The sequence below is a fragment of the Gorilla gorilla genome, chromosome 3 (assembly GCF_029281585.2).
Source record: "Gorilla gorilla gorilla isolate KB3781 chromosome 3, NHGRI_mGorGor1-v2.1_pri, whole genome shotgun sequence".
NCBI lineage: Eukaryota > Metazoa > Chordata > Mammalia > Primates > Hominidae > Gorilla > Gorilla gorilla.
This window is the reverse complement of record NC_073227.2, coordinates 90993372-91013434: the sequence shown is the minus strand read 5'-3', so window position 1 is coordinate 91013434 and position 20063 is coordinate 90993372. Positions and strand designations below refer to the sequence as shown.

Sequence of the window (20063 nt, the reverse complement as noted above, 5' to 3'; positions counted from 1 at the left end):
ATGTTTATACTAACAGCACCTGGAAAAATAAGTAACAACTGTCATTTTGATCTCAGCATCTACCTCTCCCCCTTGAATCTGCAAATGCTATAGAAGGAGATGATCATTTTCCTTTTTATTCTTATCTGCCTGGATTCTTTCTCCTATTAAATCCACCCCAGTATCACTAATCACAAAAATGAGTTGCCCTTCCAAAGATATGCTATAAAGCAAACCTTCAATATCAGGTTGTTTAGATTTAGAAGAGAAAGGCTCAAGTAAGTTCACTTTTATTCATACAGTCATTAGAGAAAATGAGCAAAATTTCCAGTAACCCCAACCACTGCCTTTTCTCCCTGGACCTAGTAAATTCCTATCAACTCTTTAGTTGACTCTAAGAACTGGGCTCTATGAGATCCTGACAGCTAAAACACAGGTACAGAGGAGCCTGCATAAACGTTTTGGTCCAGGTCTTGGCCTCCAGTCTTATGATGGGCTGGTAGAATATTGCTTCATCAGATGCTTGTGACAGGGATTGCAAACTCGCTCAAGCTTGATACTTGAAGGAACAGGCAGTTCATTTGTTGAACAGGCATCACAGAAGGTTCCTCTGCAGTTCTTACACACATTCTATGAGAAGAGGAGGTTAGGCGGGGAATAGAAGACGAGCAAGGCATAAGGATTCATGGGATATAAAAAGCCAAATATGGCAAATGCTCAATGCCTAATCAAACAATGACTGAATGTTTACTATGTGCCAGGTAGTATCTGAACACAGGCCCAATCTACAAAAAAGTTCACAGTCTAGTTTTTAGATTTAAATGAAAAGAAGCAGTGCCATAGAGTTAAAAATAAAAACAGGTAACATACAAGTCACTTATCTTTAGAATATCCTTCACACATCTGTTCCCCATACTCACTTTGAGGTAGGTTAGTTTTAAAATTAGTTTGCAAGTACCTGCGCATACTCCAAATAAGGCAGTGAAAGAGCAATGGATTGAGTGAACAGGTTAAGATTTAAAAATGTCCAGAGTATGAACTGAAAGTATAATTCCTAATACACTGATGTGCTATATGCTTTCCTGTGGTCTCTGGTGCTCTGTAAGCACATCCACTGGGTTATCAGTGCAGCAGGAGCACAGCTTCCTGCATCTTGTTCATAGGGAAACTGTTTTGTTTTCCTAAATGTTTTGCATCTTTAATGGTCAAGCACAGAGAGCAAGAAGTCACTATAGCAATGTCAGCAGTAAGGCTGTGATAGGGTGGTATACACAAAGCTCCAAGGAAGGGTCCTATATAAAAAGCTGTAAAGAATAATTTCTCCCATGAAGTGCTACCTTCATCCCAAATAATTCATCTTCCTGAGGTTGAGAGGAGTAGGGGGTTGCTTTTATCTGAAAGCCTAAGAAGAATTTTTGTCTGACATACAGAAGCTAATATTGCATGGCTTAGAAGAGGAAAGCCAGAATTAACAGTTTGTTCTACTTTGTAACATATTTCTATAATTGTAACTTCCAGTTCTATAAGGGCAGTTCATTTGTTATCTGATTCTGTGAATTTAAGACTAGGTCATATTATAATTTATTAAAATTTTACATGATCACAGATGGTGCTATGCAGGTTGTGATCCAGAATTTGAGCCTGTTTCCTGTATCTCTTCCAAGCACGTGTTTCATACACTCATTTGTACATAACTTTTCTTGAGGATCTACTATGGATTGGGTACCATATTAGATGCTGGGGGATTCTGTGAACAAGACACAGTTCCAGCTATCAAGGGCACTCACTCTTTCTGAATACTTCCTTAACTCTGCCTACTCTAGGATAACAAACTGGGAAGATGCTCAGGCAGACACCCTTGAGGATCGGGTGGAAAACAAGTGGTCTAGCAGGGAGAGCTCATATCCTGTTCTGAGCAGGATAAAGTGCTGAAAGGACTGTGGACTTTGGAGCGAAAGCTAGGTTGGAAGCTGGGCTTCATCACTTATGACTTAATGTTGGGAAATGTAGTTAGCATTAGATGTTCAACGTTCTTCATCTATAAAATGACAGCTATGAAGGGCATAAGCTTGACAAGAACAGAGACTTGGTCTACTTTGTTCATTACTCTTTCTCCAGCACATTCTACACAGCACACACTCAATATTTACTTATACATTTCTATCTGCTTATTTGCTTTATTACATAATTATTTTTGTTTGTTTATTTATTTATTTATTTTTAGACAGAGTCTCGCTCTGTTGCCCAGGCTGGAGTGCAATGGTGTGATCTTGGCTCACTGCAACCTCCACCTCCCGGGTTCAAGCGATTCTCCTGCCTCAGCAACCTGAGTAGCTGGGATTACAGGCCACCACGCCCAGCTTTTTTTTTTTTTTTTGTATTTTTAGTACAGACGGGGTTTTACCATGTTGATCAGGCTGGTCTTGAACTCCTGACCTTGTGATCGGCCCACCTTGGCCTCCTAAAATGGTGGGATTACAGGCGTGAGTCACCGCGCCTGGCTATTTATGTTTATTTTAATGGGAATTTTCTGACATGAATTATTATGACTGAAAAAAGAACAGGTACCCAGTAAATACTTGCCCCTTTTGCTTTTCACTCCACTCCCAGCACTCTGCATGCACTCTGCACTCTATGCGGGAAAGTCCCTGTTACTCCTGGGGAGGGACTGGGGGCTGCTGTAGACATCCCTATGAAAAGCCTGTCCGTTTCTCATCACAGTTACCTTTGCTAGGCTGCCGTCTTCCTGGCATAGCTGACACACCTGTGGCTTTTCAGAGAGCAGCAGCTGATCCTAAACCACACAGGGAGCTGGTTAGTTTTTCTTAGTGCCAGAAATATTAGTACTTTCAGAATATGCATTTTTTACCTACAATATTAATATAATCACACTATAGACTTATCTGGAAACTAAATAAACCAATTATAAATAGGTAGTCCTACCACCATAATACAACTCGGATAATCCTATCATTATGCTTCCAGCTCTTAATTTTTATAATAACATGATTTCTAAAAAGAAAATTCAAACACATGCAAGTATAGAGTAAAAAGTTTTAACACTATCCCATTCTTCTTGCTTCCCTCTACCATCAAGAATGGAAAGCACTGGGGACTGGGCCTGGTGGCTCACGCCTGTAATGCCAGCACTTTGGGAGGCCAAGGCGGGTAGATCACCTGAGGTCAGGAGTTCAAGACCAGCCTGGCCAACATGGCAAAACTCCATCTCTGCCAAAAATATATATTAAAAAAAAAAAAAGTTGGACATGGTGGTGGGTGCCTGTAATCCCAGCTACTCGGGAGGCTGAGGCAGGGGAATCACTTGAACCTGGGAGGCGGAGGTTGCAGTGAGCTGAGATTGTGCCACAACACTCCACCCTGGGTGACAGAGTGAGACTCTGTCTCAAAAAAAAAAAAAAAAAAAGAAAAAAAGGAAAAAAAGAATGGCAAGCATGGGGCATGGAAGCTCACACCTGTAATCCCAGCACTTTGGAAGGCCAAGGCAGGAAGATCACTTGCGCCCAGGAGTTTGAGACCAGCCTGGGCAACACAGTGAAACCTAATCTCTGCAGCCCTAGCTACTCGGGAGGCAGAAGTGGGAGGATTGCCTAAGCTCGGGAAGTTGAGGCTTCAGTGAGCTGAGATCGTCCACTGCACCCCAGCTTGGGCAATATGAGTAAGACCTTATCTCCATTTAAAAAAAAAAAAAAGGAAAGCAGTAGGACTTATTTTATTTTATAACCTAAGAGGTAAACGACAGGGTGACTCAGACACAGTAGCATTCACTGTCTTTCTCATGGACTTACCATATACTATTAGATTAACAAAGTGTTTTACAATCATTTATGTTAGCTTATTTCTAAGTGATCAAAACATCTTTTTTCTCTCCATTTTATGTAAGGGAAAACTAGAGGAAAGGGACATAAAGTGAGCTCTCCTAGATCTTATGTCAGGGATAATTTAAAATAGGTGAGAACTGATGTTTACTTAGTAAACTGCTCAAAGCTGTGCTACTTCCTGTGTGAGCTTCAGGCAATACATATTTGTTCAGGGTATTGTTAGAAGGATGGCACACTGTATTCACTCATCTTCCGCCCATGCTACCTTATTTGCTGGCTAGGCACAGTACAACCAACTTCATAATTTATACAAGATGTTTTGAAACAGGAGGCTCTGTTACCTGTTCATCCATAGGGTGGGGTTGCAGCCTACAATGGAGAAGTAAAAAATCGTGACAAAATACACTTCGTGTATTTTCATTTATATCATTTCAATAAAAAGCTCAGAATACAAACATTTTTTTCAAACAAGAAATACTGTAGGTCTTTTATATTACTTAGAAGAACATAATTATTAATTTTGACCTCCAAGGAGAGGAAACTTTGCTTCTTAAAATGAATCACTAGAATCTGACCCTTGACCTATTATATAAGGGTTCCCATTTAAAAATAGATTTGAAGTTATATTTTACATTCCTTTTTGCTATCAAAATAGTTAGCATTTATGTTTCCCAATGTGTAAAACTCCAATGGTTCACTGGCCATATATTTTAGTAGCTTTTTTTCTATTTGATATTATGGAAATCTATCCATTATCCATTATCACATGTTGTATATCAGTCCCAAATATTCTTAAGATGTGAGCTTTAGCAAATTAACCCAAGAAGGGGAAATGAATGAGATTGTCACCAGAAAACCCATTCAGGTTGAAATATTTCTTCATGAGGGACTAAGCTGAGCTAACTCCGATGTTCCAGCATGGACTAGAGCCTAAATGAGAGGTGAAGCAAAGCCCGCTCTCGGTTACAGGGAAAATGCACTACAGATTGCAATGGTTCTTATTCTTTTCACTTGAGTAGCAGTGTGACCACCAGACATACACCATGGAGTGACCAGGTTTTCCGATGTTCCTTGCCATCATAATCCCAGGAAGCCTGGTATGTCTAACGATTGCAGCTATGGCCAGAATAAGTCCTGGAAGTTGCTAATAGGTAGTGCAGAGCCAAAGGACTTAAAAACAGTAGACATGATAAACAGAGGCAACTTGGATAAGTCACCCAGCCTCTCTGCTTCTCAGTTTTCTCATCTGTAAAGTTGCATTAGGTACTTTTGTAAGGAATATTGAATCATAAGGAGATAATAAATGTGAAACAAATTCTAAGTTGCAGAGCACAATTCAGATATAAGGAAGCACTGTTCCATATTCTCAGGACCTAAATCAGAAGTTGGCATTTAAGACACTCCTGGTTGCTCAAGCAAATGATTTGATTTTAGTTTGGAATGAGGCTGACCCTGAAAGGCACCTGGAAGCCCAGGTTAATTTTATGGCCCTTCTAGTTCCCTTCTCTTTGCTTATGCCATTCTGTAATGTGAGATGGGTGATAGTTTAAGGTTAGCTCTGGATCAAACCATGCTCTTTGGGAGCAAGGCCAGAAAGGGACATTCAGGCCAAGCACCTGCATAATTAGCTTACTATTGGACTGTGTGTTTTCTCTTCTCCAGCAGCTACTTTTCTCCAGATGACACACTACCTCATTCTTAAGGTGACAAAGCCTGGCTAGGGACAGCTGTATAGTTCTCTCAAAACCTCACTGTGGTGTCATTCCTCATCACTAACCTCTTCCTCCACCTTTTAAAGTAGACCTTTATGTTTAGAGCAGTTAGGTTCACAGTCAAATTGAGTAGAAAGTACAGAGACTTCCCACATGCCTCCTGCCCCATCCCCGGCCTCTTTGTCAACATGCTGCACCAGAGTGGTACATTTGTTACAACTGATGAGCCTACACTGACACAACATCATCACCCAGAGTCTATAGTTTACATTAAGGTTCACTCTTGGTGGTGTCTAGTCTATAGTGTGGTCAAATGTATAATGACATGTATCCACCATCATAGTATCATACAGAGTAGTCCACTGCCCTAAAAATCCTCTGTGTTCCACCGGTTCGTTCCTTCCTTCTCTTACCACTGGCAACCACTGATTTTTTTTTTTTTGTCTCCATAGTTTTGTCTTTTCCAGAATGTCATGTAACTGGATCTCCTTCACTTTTTAATGCAGTGGCACTATGTAATATTTAATTATATTTCTAACCTGCTAAAATAACTATAAAAAGTCAGCTTCCTTGAAACTATCCTATGCTCTTCATCATGAGCAAATCAGACAGAGTTAGGATAAAGGAATGAAGTTAAGCTGTTTGAGATTCTCAAGATAAAGGAAAAATGAGAGATGAGAGATAAGATAAATCAGAGTACTTATTTGAACTTTTTTTTTTTTTTTGAGACAGAGTCTCACTCTATTGCCCAGGCTGGAGTGCAGTGGCGCTATCTTGGCTCACTGCAACTTCTGCCTCCTGGGTTCAAGTGATTCTCCTGCCTTGGCCTCCCAAGTAGTTGGGATTACAGGCAGGTACCACCAGACCCGACTAATTTTGTATCGTTAGTAGAGACCGGGTTTCACCATGTTGGCAGGCTGGTCTCGAACTTCTAATCTCAGGTGATCCACCTGCCTCGGCCTCCCAAAGTACTGGGATTATGGGCGTGAGCCACTGCGCCCAGCCACTTATTTGAAATTTAGCACAGAGGTAGAAACAAGTCATACTCAAATATATTTAAGAAGTTAAGAAATGCTATGTATGACTTATACTTTATTTTCCTGGGATACCAATTCAGTAAAGGTGGGAAATAACCTCTTAAGTGATAATCTGAGCTTGGGAATTAATCAGGGAAGAGAGAGAGGACAGCCGGATCATCCTTCTTTCCTCTGAAATGGCCTAATGGGTTTGGTTTAATACATGTTATACGTTTTATTAACTTCCACTTCAAATGTCTTCCTGGCATATTAATATTATAAGTCAGTGTCTGGTCGGTGTCAATGCCAATGTATATAAAGAACTCCCTCCTTCCCACCACCCCAGAATAACTTTACATCTTAGTTAATACTTGATTAACAAACACCTGTGGCTTTCTTCCAGGGGCTTTTTTAGTTTAACATTTTCCTCTTGCATTTTGTGCTTCCCATCCTGCCAAAAGAAAACAGCCCAATTTATTAATTATTCAGAATGCTAAACAATGATATTGCAAATATTTTCTTCTGCAATGCCTTAGTTTGGGTATAAAGAAAGCTAAGTAGCTTTTTTTATTAGGGAAGGGATCTAACTTTCAAGCTATGTTTCCTCATTCTTTGCTCTAAGTAGTTTCTTAACTATTCTGACAGTTTGTGACAAATGATTTTCAAAGTAATATTTTAATTCTTGAGATTCAAATAAAATTCATAATGTATTCTACTTACTTGCAAAGTTGGCTCCAGATATCAGTTACTTCTTAGGGGAAGTATAATTTTTTTTTTCTTTTCCCCAGACTGAGCTCTGAAAAACTGGTAAAACCAAGGATGGCCATATACAGCAGACTATAGTCCTCTGGATGTTCAATCAAGTTGATGCCCCAGTGCCACAATATTTTTCTTTTTTTTTTTTGGAGACAGAGTCTCGCTCTGTCGCCCAGGCTGGAGTGCAGTGGTGCCATCTTGTCTCACTGCAACCTCTGCCTCCCGGGTTCAAGCGATTCTTGTGTCTCAGCCTCCTGAGTAGCTGGGATTATAGGCGTACACCACCATGCCTGGCTTATTTTTGTATTTTTACTAGAGACGAGGTTTCACCATGTTGGCCAGGCTGGTCTCGACCTCTTCACCTTAAGTGATCCACTTGGATTCAAGTGATTCTTGTGCCTCAGCCTCCAGAGTAGCTGGGATTACAGGCACACGCCACCATGCCCAGCTAATTTTTGTATTTTTAGTAGAGATGGGGTTTCACCAGGTTGGCCAGGCTGGTCTCGAAGTCCTGACCTCAAGTGATCCACCCGTCTCGGCCTCCCAAAGTGCTGGGATTACAGGCGTGAGCCATCGCACCCGGCCCAGTGCCAGCATCTCTATAGCCTGTTCAACTCAAGGAATTTTCTACTTGGCAGGACATATGTAAAGTTTCAAACTGCATTTCTTTTTTTTCTTTTTTTTTTTTTTTTGAGATGGAGTCTTGCTCTGTCGCCCAGGCTGGAGTGCAGTGGAATGATCTCGGCTCACTGCAGCCTCTGCCTCCTGGTTTCAAGCGAGTCTCCTGCCTCAGCCCCTGAGTAGCTGGGATTACAGGCGCCCACCATTGATGGCTAATTTTTATATTTTAGTAGAGACAGGGTTTCACCATGTTGGCCAGGATGGTCTTGAACTCCCAACCCAGGTAGTCTGCCCACCTTGGCCTCCCAAAGTGCTGGGATTACAGGCGTAAGCCACCACGCCCAGCCTCAAACTGCATTTCTACCAATACTCTTAAGCCCTGCCTGGGCAAATTTTGTTTGTTTGTTTGTCTTGGAGACAGACTCTCACTCTGGCACCCAGGCTGGAGTGCTGTGGTACGATCTTGGCTCGCTGCAACCTCTGCCTCCTGGTTTCAAGCGATTCTCTGGCCTCAGCATCAGGAGTAGCTGGGATTATAGGTGCACGCAGTAAGGCCCAGATACTTTTTTGTATTTTAGTAGAGATGGGGTTTCACCATGTTGCCCAGGCTGGTCTCAAACTCCTGGGCTCAGGCAATCCACCCGCCTTGGCCTCACAAAGTTCAGGCATGAGCCACTGTGCCTGGCAAGGTGCTGGGCAGTTCTAAGGGCTACATTTTTTTCTGAGGCACACACAACCACTGCTGCTTGCCTTCAATTGCTGCCCATGTGCATCCAAAAGTGGAATGTGTTTTCTTTTTGTTTGTTTTTTGAGACAAGGTCTCATGCTATTTCCCAGGCTGGAGTGCAGTGGCATGATCACAGCTCACTGCAGCCTCAACCTCCTGGGCTCAAGTGATCCTCCTACCTCAGCCTCCTGAGCAGCTGGGACTATATGCACGAGCCACCACACCCAGATAATTTTTAAATTTTTTTGTAGAGATGAGGTCTTCCTATGTTGCCCAGGCTAGTCTCTTACTCCTGGGATCAAGCAATCTTCATGCCAACGGCCTCCCAAAGTGTTAGGATTACAGGTGTGAGCCACCCAGCTGAGATGTGTGTTCTTACACCACTCAAGAATCAAGGAAGAGAGGTCAATACTTATCCTCCTGGAAATGCCACTACAGGCAACAACTGAAGACTGAAAAACTTAAAACCTCATTGGAAAAATAGGGTGAGATAGGCCAAGATTTTAAGTAAACTTCTGTAAGCCTTTTAGATTTTATGTTCACTAAACTAAAATAATAAAGATAGCATGCTACACAGAGTGGTTTTTTTATTATTATTTTTTTATTTTTTTGAGATGGAGTCTTGATCTGTCACCCAGGCTGGAGTGCAACGGCGCGGACTTGGCTCACTGCAACCTCCACCTCCCGGGTTCAACCAATTCTCCTGCCTCAGCCTCCCGAGTAGCTGGGATTACAGGAGGCTGCCACCATGTCCGGCTTATTTATTTTTGTATTTTTAGTAGAGACAGGGTTTCACCATGTTGTCCAGGCTGGTCTTGAACTCTTGACCTCATGATCTGCCCACCTTGGCCTCCCAAAGTGCTGGGATTACAGGTGTGAGCCATCGCGCCTGGCCTAGAGTGGTTCTTTGTACACTTTAAATTATTAGTAGTGGTACTATTTAATAAATTTCCACATACCATTGTTGTCTATTTGCCAGTAAATTAGCAGCTCATTCTCTAGAAATTTTAAATAGTTTATGAACTCTTCCTGCTTTGTTATATACTAGAGGTATTCAAAAAGTTCATGGAAAACGCGTATTACGAAAAGACTGTGCATGGACTTCAAAAATATTTTGCACCAAAATAAACTTGTACTAACTTATTTTAATATATCTAATCAGGATTTGGTTTGAGTCACTAAAAAGGATAAGACATCAGTTTGAAAAGAACCCCGGGCTGGGCACAGTGGCTCATGCCTGTCATCCTAGCACTTTGGGAGGCTGAGGCGGGCATATCGCTTGAGCCCAGGAGTTGAAGACCAGCCTGGACAACATGGCAAAACCCTGACTCTACCAAAAAAAATACAAAAATTAGCTGAGTTTTGTGGTGTGTGCCTACAGTCCCAGCTACTCGGGAGGCTGAGGCAAGAGGATCACCTGAGCCTGGGAAATCAAGGCTGCAGTGAGGCATGATTGTGCCACTGTACTCAGTTCTAGGTGAGAATGAGACTCTGTTTCAAAAAAAAGAAAAGAAAAGAAAACAAAAGAAAAAAGAGCCCCTATCAGAGTAACATGAATTCTGCTAAAATTGAAGCAAGAACAAACATCAAATTGATGATGAAGCATGGATGGAAGAATTGTGAAATTATTGATGCTTTACAAAAAGCTTTTGGGGACAATGCTTTAGGATTGTCCTCAAAGAAGTTGGCAGTTTACAAAAGGATAACTCACTTTAAGAAGGGGCCAGATGATGTTGAAGATGAAGCCTGCAGTAGCAGACTATCCACATCAATTTGTGAGGATCTTGTTCATGCTCTAATTGAAGAGGACCAACAATTAACAGTAGAAACAATAGCCAACACCACAGATATCTCAATTGGTTCGGCTTATACAATTCTGGTTGAAAAATTAAAGTTCAGTAAACTTTCTACTTGATGGGTGCCAAAACTGTTGTGCCCATATCAGCTGCAGACAAGAGTATAGCTTTCAATGGAAATTATAAACAAGTGGGATCAAGAACCTGAAGCATTTGTTTTGAGAAATTATAACAGGAGATGTAACAACTTCATAGTACAATCCTGAAGACAAAGCACAATCAAAGCAATGGCTACGAAGAGGTGGAAGTGGTGCAATCAAAGCAAAAGCAGACGGGTCAAAAGCAAAGGTCGTGGCAACAGTGTTTAGGGATGCTGAAGGCATTTTGCTTGTTGACTTTCTGGAAGGCCAGAGAATGCCAACATCTGCTTATTGTGAGAGTGTTTTTAATTTTTTTTATTTTTTGGGACAGAGTGTTGCTCTGTCACCCAGGCTGGAGTGCAGTGGTGTGATCTTGGCTCACTGCAACCTCTACCTCCCAGGTTCAAGTGATTCTCATGCCTCAGCCTCCCAAGTAGCTGGGACTAGAGACTAGAGGCATGTGCCACCACACCTGGCTAATACCTGTGATGAATGTTTTGAGAAAGTTAGCCAAAGTTTTGGCACAAAAATGCCCAGGAAAGCTTCAACAGAGAGTGCTATTCCACCAGAAATATGCTCCTAACTCATTCCTCTCATCAGACAATGGCAATTCTGTGAGAGTTATGATGGGAAATCATTAGGCATCCACTTTACAGTCCTGATTTGGTGCCTCTGATTTCTTTTTGTTTCCTAATCTTAAAACATCATTAAAGTGCACTAATTTTTCTTCAGTTAATAATGTAAAAAAGATTGTATTGATATGATTAAATTCCTAGGACCCTCAGTTCTTCAGGGATGGCCTACATGACTAGTATCATCACTTACTAAAGTCTCTTGAACTTGATAGAACTTAGGTTGAGAAATAAAGTTTATATATCTTTACCTTTTAATTCCATTTCCCATGATCTTTTTGAAGTCGCCTTGAATAATATGTACACACAGAAGGCAACTTTTTCACTGTCTTTTACAGAAAAAGTTATTTTATGTTTTTCTGATTTCATTATTTCCTGGGCCCCAGAGATGATCTTACCCAATTGTAGCTCCTTCACCACTGGAGGTGCTGGAGGGGTCTCCTTCTAAGATTATTATGTAGAAATTTTTACTTTTGCTCTTTATTCTGTATTACCTTCCTTTCCTCAAGCCTAATTCCCTAATTATTCCCACGAGAAGTTCCTTAAGGATACTCAAAGTGAAATCCTCATGATTTGAAAAAGGTATACAGAAGCAAATCCACATTGAAGAAAATTCTGTTAAAGGGGAATTCAGGGTTGGAGAGGGATTATTATACCATTTTATTAAAATTATTATTTAGCAGAAATCCAAGAAACATATATTTTTGTTAAGACACCAAAATAATCTTACTTAAAAAATTATTAAAAGGGAAATAGGGTCACTGTGATTATTAAAATCCACCTTTCCAAATGAAATCAAGTTGGAGAAAGTATCCTAGAGGCAGACTCACAATCAAGCTTTCATTTGTTCACATAATTACTAGTTTGCTATCTACATACTTGAGGACACAGCCACTAAGCATGTGATTTGTAAAGGAAAACTGACAGGACTATCAAGGTAGCCTCTAAAATTTAAACTGAAATTAAGTAAAAGAACAAGGGAATAGCAAATATTACCATCTTGGATTCTGACTTCTGGGAACCCCTTCCTGGGATGCTCCTGTCGTTTTGTAATCTTCTTTCTTTTTCCTGTTTTAGTTCTAACTCAAGCTGGTTCCTGAGGTAAGTTGGAGAGGAAAAGGATGAAAAATTGGAATTCTATACAGACATATTCTCTAAAGAATGCCAACCCCTTGTCTTAAAGTGCAGTAATTAAGAATGGTTAAGGGCTTGCTGTCAGAGAGACAGGTTTTTAAATGATAATGTTGCCACTTCTAAGCTTAACTGTGTGAATCTGGACACATTTAACCTGTCTAATCTCTACCTTTTTTTGAGATGGAGTCTTGTTCTGTTGCCAGGCTGGAGTGCAGTGGCATGATCTCAGGTCACTGTAACCTCCATTTCCTAGGTTCAAGCAATTCTGCCTCAGCCTCCCAAGTAGCTGGGATTACTGGCACCCACCACTATGTCTGGCAAATTTTTGTATTTTTAGTAGAGATGGGGTTTCACCATCTTGGCCAGGCTGGTCTGGAACTCCTGACCTCAGGTGATACACCTGCCTCGGCCTCCCAAAGTGCTGGGATTACAGGCATGAACCACTGCGCCCAGCCTTAAGCTCTACTTTAATCTGAAAGTGGAGGCAATAATATCATTAATAGGATTGATATGAAGATATTAGGAGAGTTTGCATGTGAAGTGCCTAAAGTATCTGGCACACAGTAAGAATTCAAGAAATATTACATATTATTATTAGTGTTATTTTGGCTAATAATTACTATTTATCTGGGATCTTGGGCTCTAATTTCCTAGTTCTTTGATCACAAAGCATGTTGATCGGATTTGGGGAATGTTGAAGTATGTGAAGTTTCTGAATTCCAATTCCAGAGAAAGGACATTGCAAAGACAGAGCCAACCTGGCTGGAAGTCATGAGACCCCTTTTCTTGCTGTCTACCCTAAGAATTACCCATGCCCACCCTGTCAGCTCAAGCTGCCCCCTCTTCACCGCTGCCTGGTGAGCTCCTCGACTTCCAGCTGCAGACTGTTGATCTTGTCTCCAAAGTCCTGTTTGAAGAGCCGGTTGTCCAACTCAGCAGACTGGCGGCTTCGCTCAGCCTGGCGCAATCTGGATGTGAGCCACATGAACTTGTGATAAAAAACAAAAGCCATGGTAGGGAAGAAGACCAAGTTCACAACACAAAATAAAATAACCCAAGGAAGAATGCACAGAGAGACAGAGAGAGGAAAAAAACTTTGCAGGACACAGGCGAAGAAATTATGGGGGGGAAAAGATGGAGAAGAAACAAATTCTAAAGAAAAGTAAGATGAAGGTGAACCAGGCAGAGGAAAAGCTGATTTTCCATTTTTTTTTTATTCTAGTACTACAGTTTACAGCCATTAGATGATAAACAATAAAACATCACTTTTTAGAAAATCCATATCCAAAGCCAACCTCAAGTACACAGTAATTTAAGTTAAATCCACTTTTTAAAAAAATTTCCTAATAGGTTTGGTACTTAATTTTTCTGTTTTACACACATAACTGGAACTTGTAAACGGGCAACTACCTTCTTATATGTGGAATTATAGTTTTTTCTTGTCCTTTCCCCCAAACCACATATATTAAATCATGGGATATTATATATCAACCCTCACCTAGGCTTTGGGTTATTCTATAAGGAAAAGCCTTTGTCAGAGTTTGGCTGTCTCCTTCCTTTCCCACTCCCACAAAAGATGTGTGACTAAGTGGACAAAGAACTCAGCACTGGGCCTGTTTAAGACTCTGACCATATTCTCCAGAAGATTCTGATGGATGTTTTCTTCTAAATATCTTATAACTTTGCACCTATAGAGAAGCATGTTTTAGAAGGTAAAGCACTTGGGGCTTTATATAATAGAATTTAAACGCATGCTATATGTAGGTTTTAGAAAGTTCAATTTCGGTATTTGATCACTCCTTCCAAATGCTCATAGAAAAGGCAACCCATCACCACAAAAGGTTGATGAAGAGAAGAATACAGTAGGAGCTTTGTTTATATAGGTGCAAATTATAAGAATTAAAATAAGTTCAAGAGCACAGGATCTTCCACTTCCATGAAGTTGGTCTAAACATATGTTCTTTGGACTTAATTTTGGTTCAAGTCCAATCTGTGCAGGGACCTATATAAGCACACATGGAATCTATCTTACACTCTTAATTCTGGTTTTGCCAAGAAAAAGATAAAGAATTTTAAGAGCTGGAAGCGAAGGGGTTATCTGTGTCCCCACCAAAGCAGCTGAAATGCTGCAAAGCATACCAGAATGAAAAAAGGAGAAAAAAAAACAAGTATTTTGTCAGGACCTTTTGAAGGAATGAAGGCTTATGTAAAGCCTGTCTCTTCAAATCAAAAACCTTCTTAAAAAATCAAACTGTTTATAGGATTATTTACAATGTTAAAGCCTAGAAAGGGTTAGTCTGTGGTCACTTAGAAACAGAAGCCCTGCTAATATTGCTTGTGGATATCTACTGGGAATCTGTATTTTTGTACTAAATAATAATAAAGAATATAAGTTTATCATTTACTTCCTATTCTGAAATGTTTTTCTAATAGTTCAATTATTAGCTTCCCAGAACCTTTAGCAAATCCCCATCTGAACAAAAAGTAACAGAAACTCTTAAGTAAATGTTTCCAGGTAAGAAATGACAGGCCAGGCAGAATATCATCATTCATGTCTATACCCTGTCCTTTTTACTCCAATATAAGAAAAGCAGGATATGAAAAATGGGTACTGCATCATTTTTTGTTAATAGGAGAGGAGTGTTTTTATTAGAATTGTTCTCTCTGAAATGCCTAAGTAGGAAGCGGAATTGCAGGAAAATGGCAGAGGTAGAAGATGACAAATATTGAGGAGGGTTTCCCCAAGCGTCCACATTATTATGTTATCATAGGTTACCTAATTACTAACTTTATCTCCATGTATTTTAAAGAAATATAAGGATGCTGCTTTTTCTTTTTTTTCAAAAGTCACTAAGGCAAAAAAAGTTGCAAGCAATCTTGGTTATTGAGAATAGAAGTGTAGTGAAATACTAAGTACTATCCTTGGCTTGGGGATTAAACCTATATAACAAAAGTGAAAAGGGGTCATGGTCTAAGAGACACAGAACTATTTTAGAAGAGTTCAAGTTCACATGGTAGTTACCTCTAGTTCATCACACTGCAATGGCAGAACAGGCTTGCAGATACAGACATGAACAATGCACCGAGAATCTGATATTATCAAGGACTGGGTTGTAAAGGCATCATTAGTATATGTACAGAGCTTCAATTCCCTAGGCTTTTTTAAAGAAAGTGGTATTTTTATTTATTGGTCAACTCAGAAATAATTTCTCAAAGTTTATTCAGCTTTTAATTAGGAACTTATACCAATTTTTCTAACCCTGGGGAGAAAACAATAAGAAAAAAATCCAACCTATATTTCCAACTGGTTTTTTAAAAGTCCAACAAATTCAAAGTCAACTTTTTGGTGACATTTTATATAGAATCAGAGCTTAAATGTAGTAACTTTCAGATTTCTTCCTTTTACAATTAAGTTGTGATATCGGACTTGCGACGTGACCAACTTAAAAATGCCTAATGATGTTTTGGGATCAGTTTATTTGCTGCACTATTTAAGGTCTTTGCCTGTTTCACCAAATCCTTTTCACTAAATAAAATAAAAATGACAATGAAGTGAAAGGGGAATGAGAAAATGGATAAACAGGAAACACAAAAATAGCAAGAGAATAAGTCAGCTTAATACTCAAAGAGATAAGTCATTATTCTCTTTCTGTTTGCTTTAAATTCCAAGTCAAAACATCATTGAAAAGAAATTTGATACATTTCATTTCAAAAGCACAATTTATGAACAGTAAAATCATTTTGTTAAATCATAAACATGTAACTGTTTATGAGCATGTACCTAACCATCTTTCCTAGGTAGACTGAAGCATTTGTATTTGGCTATATAAGAGGTTTCAGGTTTATTTATAAATTTGCCATTAAGTTTTGAGTTAACATTAATATGCACTGCTGTTCAGGACCCTTACTGGTTAAGAATCATCTGAATATAAGAAATCACCCATTAATCCATTCATTCACATATCTACTGAATGAATGCTTGTACATTCAAGGCACTGCGACAGATCTAATACGGGAACTTAAAAGATTCGTTAACTGATCTCAGGGAGCTTACACTCGCATCGGAGGAGACATATATAAAGAGTTAAAAGGTAAAATAGACAGTGAGAAGTGCCATAAGCAGTATAGATAGATATGAGTATGAAGCTATGGGAGTTCCCAGAAAGACAGATCATTTCTAGCTGCAAAGAGGTATCAGAGGAAACTCTGGGCAGGTGGCATTTGAGCCTAAACTTAAAAATGTATCTGAAGAATAAGGGAGTGGGAAGAATTAGGACATTTCTAATTGGTGGAACTATTGGGAAAGAAATAAATGGGAAAAATGGGAAGTACAGGGACCAGCAGTTTAGTTTTGCTCAAGTGCAAGAAGGGTGACAAACAGGTGTTAAGGGTAGAAACATCAAATGACCTTGGGTACCACGTCACATTCATTCTTGAAGACTCAGCCATTTCTCTTGGCTGCTGAGTTGCCAGAGAGAAAATGGTGGTTTCACATAAGCAGAGAAAGAGAGTAGCATAGGAAGAAGATGTGCTTTGGGCAGACTGAATTGTAGATACTGGTGGAAGATAGCTGCCCAAAGGATGAAAACTCAAGACTGGTCTCCAGATGAAGGTAAAAGCTGGGAAAACACACTGGAGGTGACAGTGGAAGCTACAGAACTACCCAGGAAAAAGAAAAGGGAGATAAGAGAAAAGGGTTAAAGAAGGGAGAGAAAGATCCAGAATAGATCCTTGGAGGACACCTATCTCTCAGTGCCTCTATATCCCCTAGCATCCAAGTATTCAAAGACTTTAGTGATGAACAATAAAATCACAGAATTACATACATACATTTAAGAGTCCTTCCATGCTTTTAAGTACCCTTCCTCTAACACATGACTCTGACATGGGTTAAGAGTTCTGATGTTCAAAACAGTCATAAAAGGCTGACCTTTCCTTTTTTTTTTTAAAGGCTAGTCAAGTGATTGACATTTCCTAAAAACATTTCAGTCATATCTTAGAAAACACACATAACATTCAACTGGCTTTTTTTCTACCAGAATGTCTGATGCTAATTTGGAAGAATTTCATGTATTTTCTATTTGCCGAATGTACAGCACATTCTTTTCACTTCAGCACTGACAATCCAAAGTGTTTCATTAAAGAAACAGGACTTTTACCTTTGTTCAAGTTGTTTAATGGTAGCAGCCATCTGATTAGTCTTCTCTTCCAAGCGACTGTTTAGTTCACTTTTCTGTTTTACTCCTAAGTCTGAACTCTGTTATGGAAAATAACGATAAACAACCTGTATAACATAAATCCTAAAATACAACCACACATGCCTTTTGAATCTAATGATAAGTGGGAAAACAGAAATGTTCATATATTTCGATATCAGTTAATCCTGAAATGGAAAAAAAAGCAATTTATCTGAAGTTAGTATTGTTATATGCAGTGTTATCACAGTAATAGTTCATCAATGTATCACATTCCAGTGTAAAAGCTAATAGAATATATAACTTAGCTGGCACGGTAGACTGCAGAGTAGAAATTATCCTATAGGATAAAAAAGACCCTCATCCTCTACAATAATGTGAAAAGTGGCCATGGTTTTCTAGAACAGCAATACAGGATCCCATGGTTGTCTGATTCTGAAAGTAGTTTACTGGCAGCTAGCATCAAAATGAGATGTGATTCTTTCCTCTTGTAATTAAAGTGTGATTCTGGAGGATAAGATGGGAGGAGGGGAGCCCCAGGATTTTAGAGAGCCAGTGAGTCTATTCCTCATATTTCCCCTACCTGCAGCTTAAAGGCAAGTTCATGCTTGAGAGCTCTGAGGTCATCCAGCTGCTGCCGAAGAGATACCAGGGCATCCTGCTTCTCACAGACATCCTTCTCCAGCATCTTCATAGCCAATTCCATCTCCTGCCTCATGCTGATCTGCATCTCCAGTTCTTTCTCAACATCCTGCCCCCAAAGGTAAGTAAATTGCTTACACTCTGTTCCTTCAACTAAGTACAAACCATAATATTTCACAGGAAAAAGTACACCAAAACTCTCAGGTCTGAATATTCTGGCAAAACAGCTTAAGCTACCATTCATTTTCAGAGACATTAACAATAATTAATTAATAATTAACAATAATAATTAGGATATACAATAACATTTGCCCAATAATGTACAAATCTGAAAAACCTGCTAAGTCAAAGATAGTGCTATTTAATATGTCTAAAATATATACATATTTGAGACACTTCATTAGACATTATGACAACTGATGGTCATATCTTATTATAGAAATATACCTACAGGGTTACAGCAGTCAGCACAAAATGAAGCAGTTGCAGTCCTCCTAAATGTGAATGTTGTTGATATATTCAAGAGCCCAGGGAACCCAGAGGACCATCTGGGTCCCTGGGGTAACATCGCAATTACTGAGGATGACTAGTATGGTTAAGAGGCTAACAGATTTTTTTTTTTTTTTTTTTTTTTGAGACAGAGTCTCGCTCTGTCGCTCAGGCTGGAGTGCAGTGGCTCAGTCTTGGCTCACTGCAACCTCCACCTCCCGGGTTCAAGCGATTCTCCTGCCTCAGCCTCCTGAGTAGCTGGGACTACGGGTGCGTGCCACCATGCTCGGCTAATTTTTTGTATGTTTAGTAGAGACGAGGTTTCACCATGTTGACCAGGCTGGTGTTGAATTCCTGACCTCGTGATCTGCCCGCCTCAGCCTCCCAAAGTGCTGGGATTACAGGCGTGAGCCACCACACTCGGCCGCTAACAGAATTTTTAGTTCACTTAACATGAAACCTCTTTTTGTTTCAACCATTATTACTGCAACATTATGTGGGTGATCGAAGATACAAAGACCTGAGGATCTTCTGCATCTGCCTTGTGCCTTGGGCTCACCTAGGACCTCGCCTACTTTCTTAGTTTCTTTCCTTCTTAACAAACATTTGTCTTACTGTGATAAAAGGATATGAAAAATTTTAAGATTTTTATTATGTGCCACTTCACTGGGATTCTCATTTTACTTGATTAGCATTACAGAAAACGAATCATACCCCTTCTTAAAATGCTGACATATATTATTTCTGCGACCTTTCTTATGAAAAGTATTATATTTTGAGATCTCATTCACAAATACATAGAAGGCAAATGCTAACTATTTTAAGGATGTCAAAATAATATCGCTTTGTTTTCAAAAAATCTGAAATTCTGGCCGGGTGTGATGGCTCACACCTGTAATCCCAGCACTTTGGGAGTCTGAGGCAGGCGGATCACAATTACAAGGTCAGGAGTTTGAGACCAGCCTGGCCAACATGGTGAAACCCCATCTCTACTAAAATACAAAAATTAGCTGGGTGTGGTGGCAGGCGCCTGTAATTCCAGCTATTCAGGAGGCTGAGGCAGGAGAATCTCTTGAACCTGGGAGGCGGAGGTTGCAGTGAGCTGAGACTACACCACTGCACTTCAGCCTGGGTGGCAGAGCAAGACTCCATCTAAAAAAAAAAAAACAAATAAATAAATCTAAAATTATGTTATATACTGTCAATTTGTAATATATATATATATAAAATAAATGTATATATAAATAAATAAATATATATATATATATAAATAAATATATATATATATTTTGAGACAGGGTCTCACTCTGTCACCCAGGCTGGAGTGCAGTGTGATCTTGGCTCACTGCAGCCTTAACTTCCTTGGGCTCAGGTGATCTCCCTCC

At 39.7% G+C, this 20063-nt stretch overlaps 1 protein-coding gene across 17 annotated transcripts in view; it reads right to left on the bottom strand.

Moving 5' to 3' along the window:
• Positions 1-228: 228 nt before the first annotated feature.
• Positions 229-20063, bottom strand: part of RUFY3 (RUN and FYVE domain containing 3) — a 102550-nt gene continuing 82715 nt past the window's right edge. For 4 of the 17 annotated variants that reach the window (XM_055384473.2, XM_004038786.5, XM_019025415.4 and 1 more), the window contains 8 exons: positions 18131-18298; positions 17512-17609; positions 13201-13320; positions 12215-12314; positions 6933-6997; positions 4160-4187; positions 2705-2773; positions 229-609 (listed from right to left, as the gene is read on the bottom strand). In XM_055384473.2, coding sequence (XP_055240448.1) covers positions 466-609; positions 2705-2773; positions 4160-4187; positions 6933-6997; positions 12215-12314; positions 13201-13320; positions 17512-17609; positions 18131-18298 — 792 coding nt within the window. In that variant the 3' untranslated portion in view covers positions 229-465. Of the gene's footprint in view, positions 610-2704; positions 2774-4159; positions 4188-4224; positions 6998-10361; positions 10446-12214; positions 12315-13200; positions 13341-13547; positions 15879-17511; positions 17610-18130; positions 18299-20063 lie in introns of those variants that run through there. The other 13 variants (XM_055384474.2, XM_055384477.2, XM_019025416.4 and 10 more) reach the window with 9 other exon arrangements.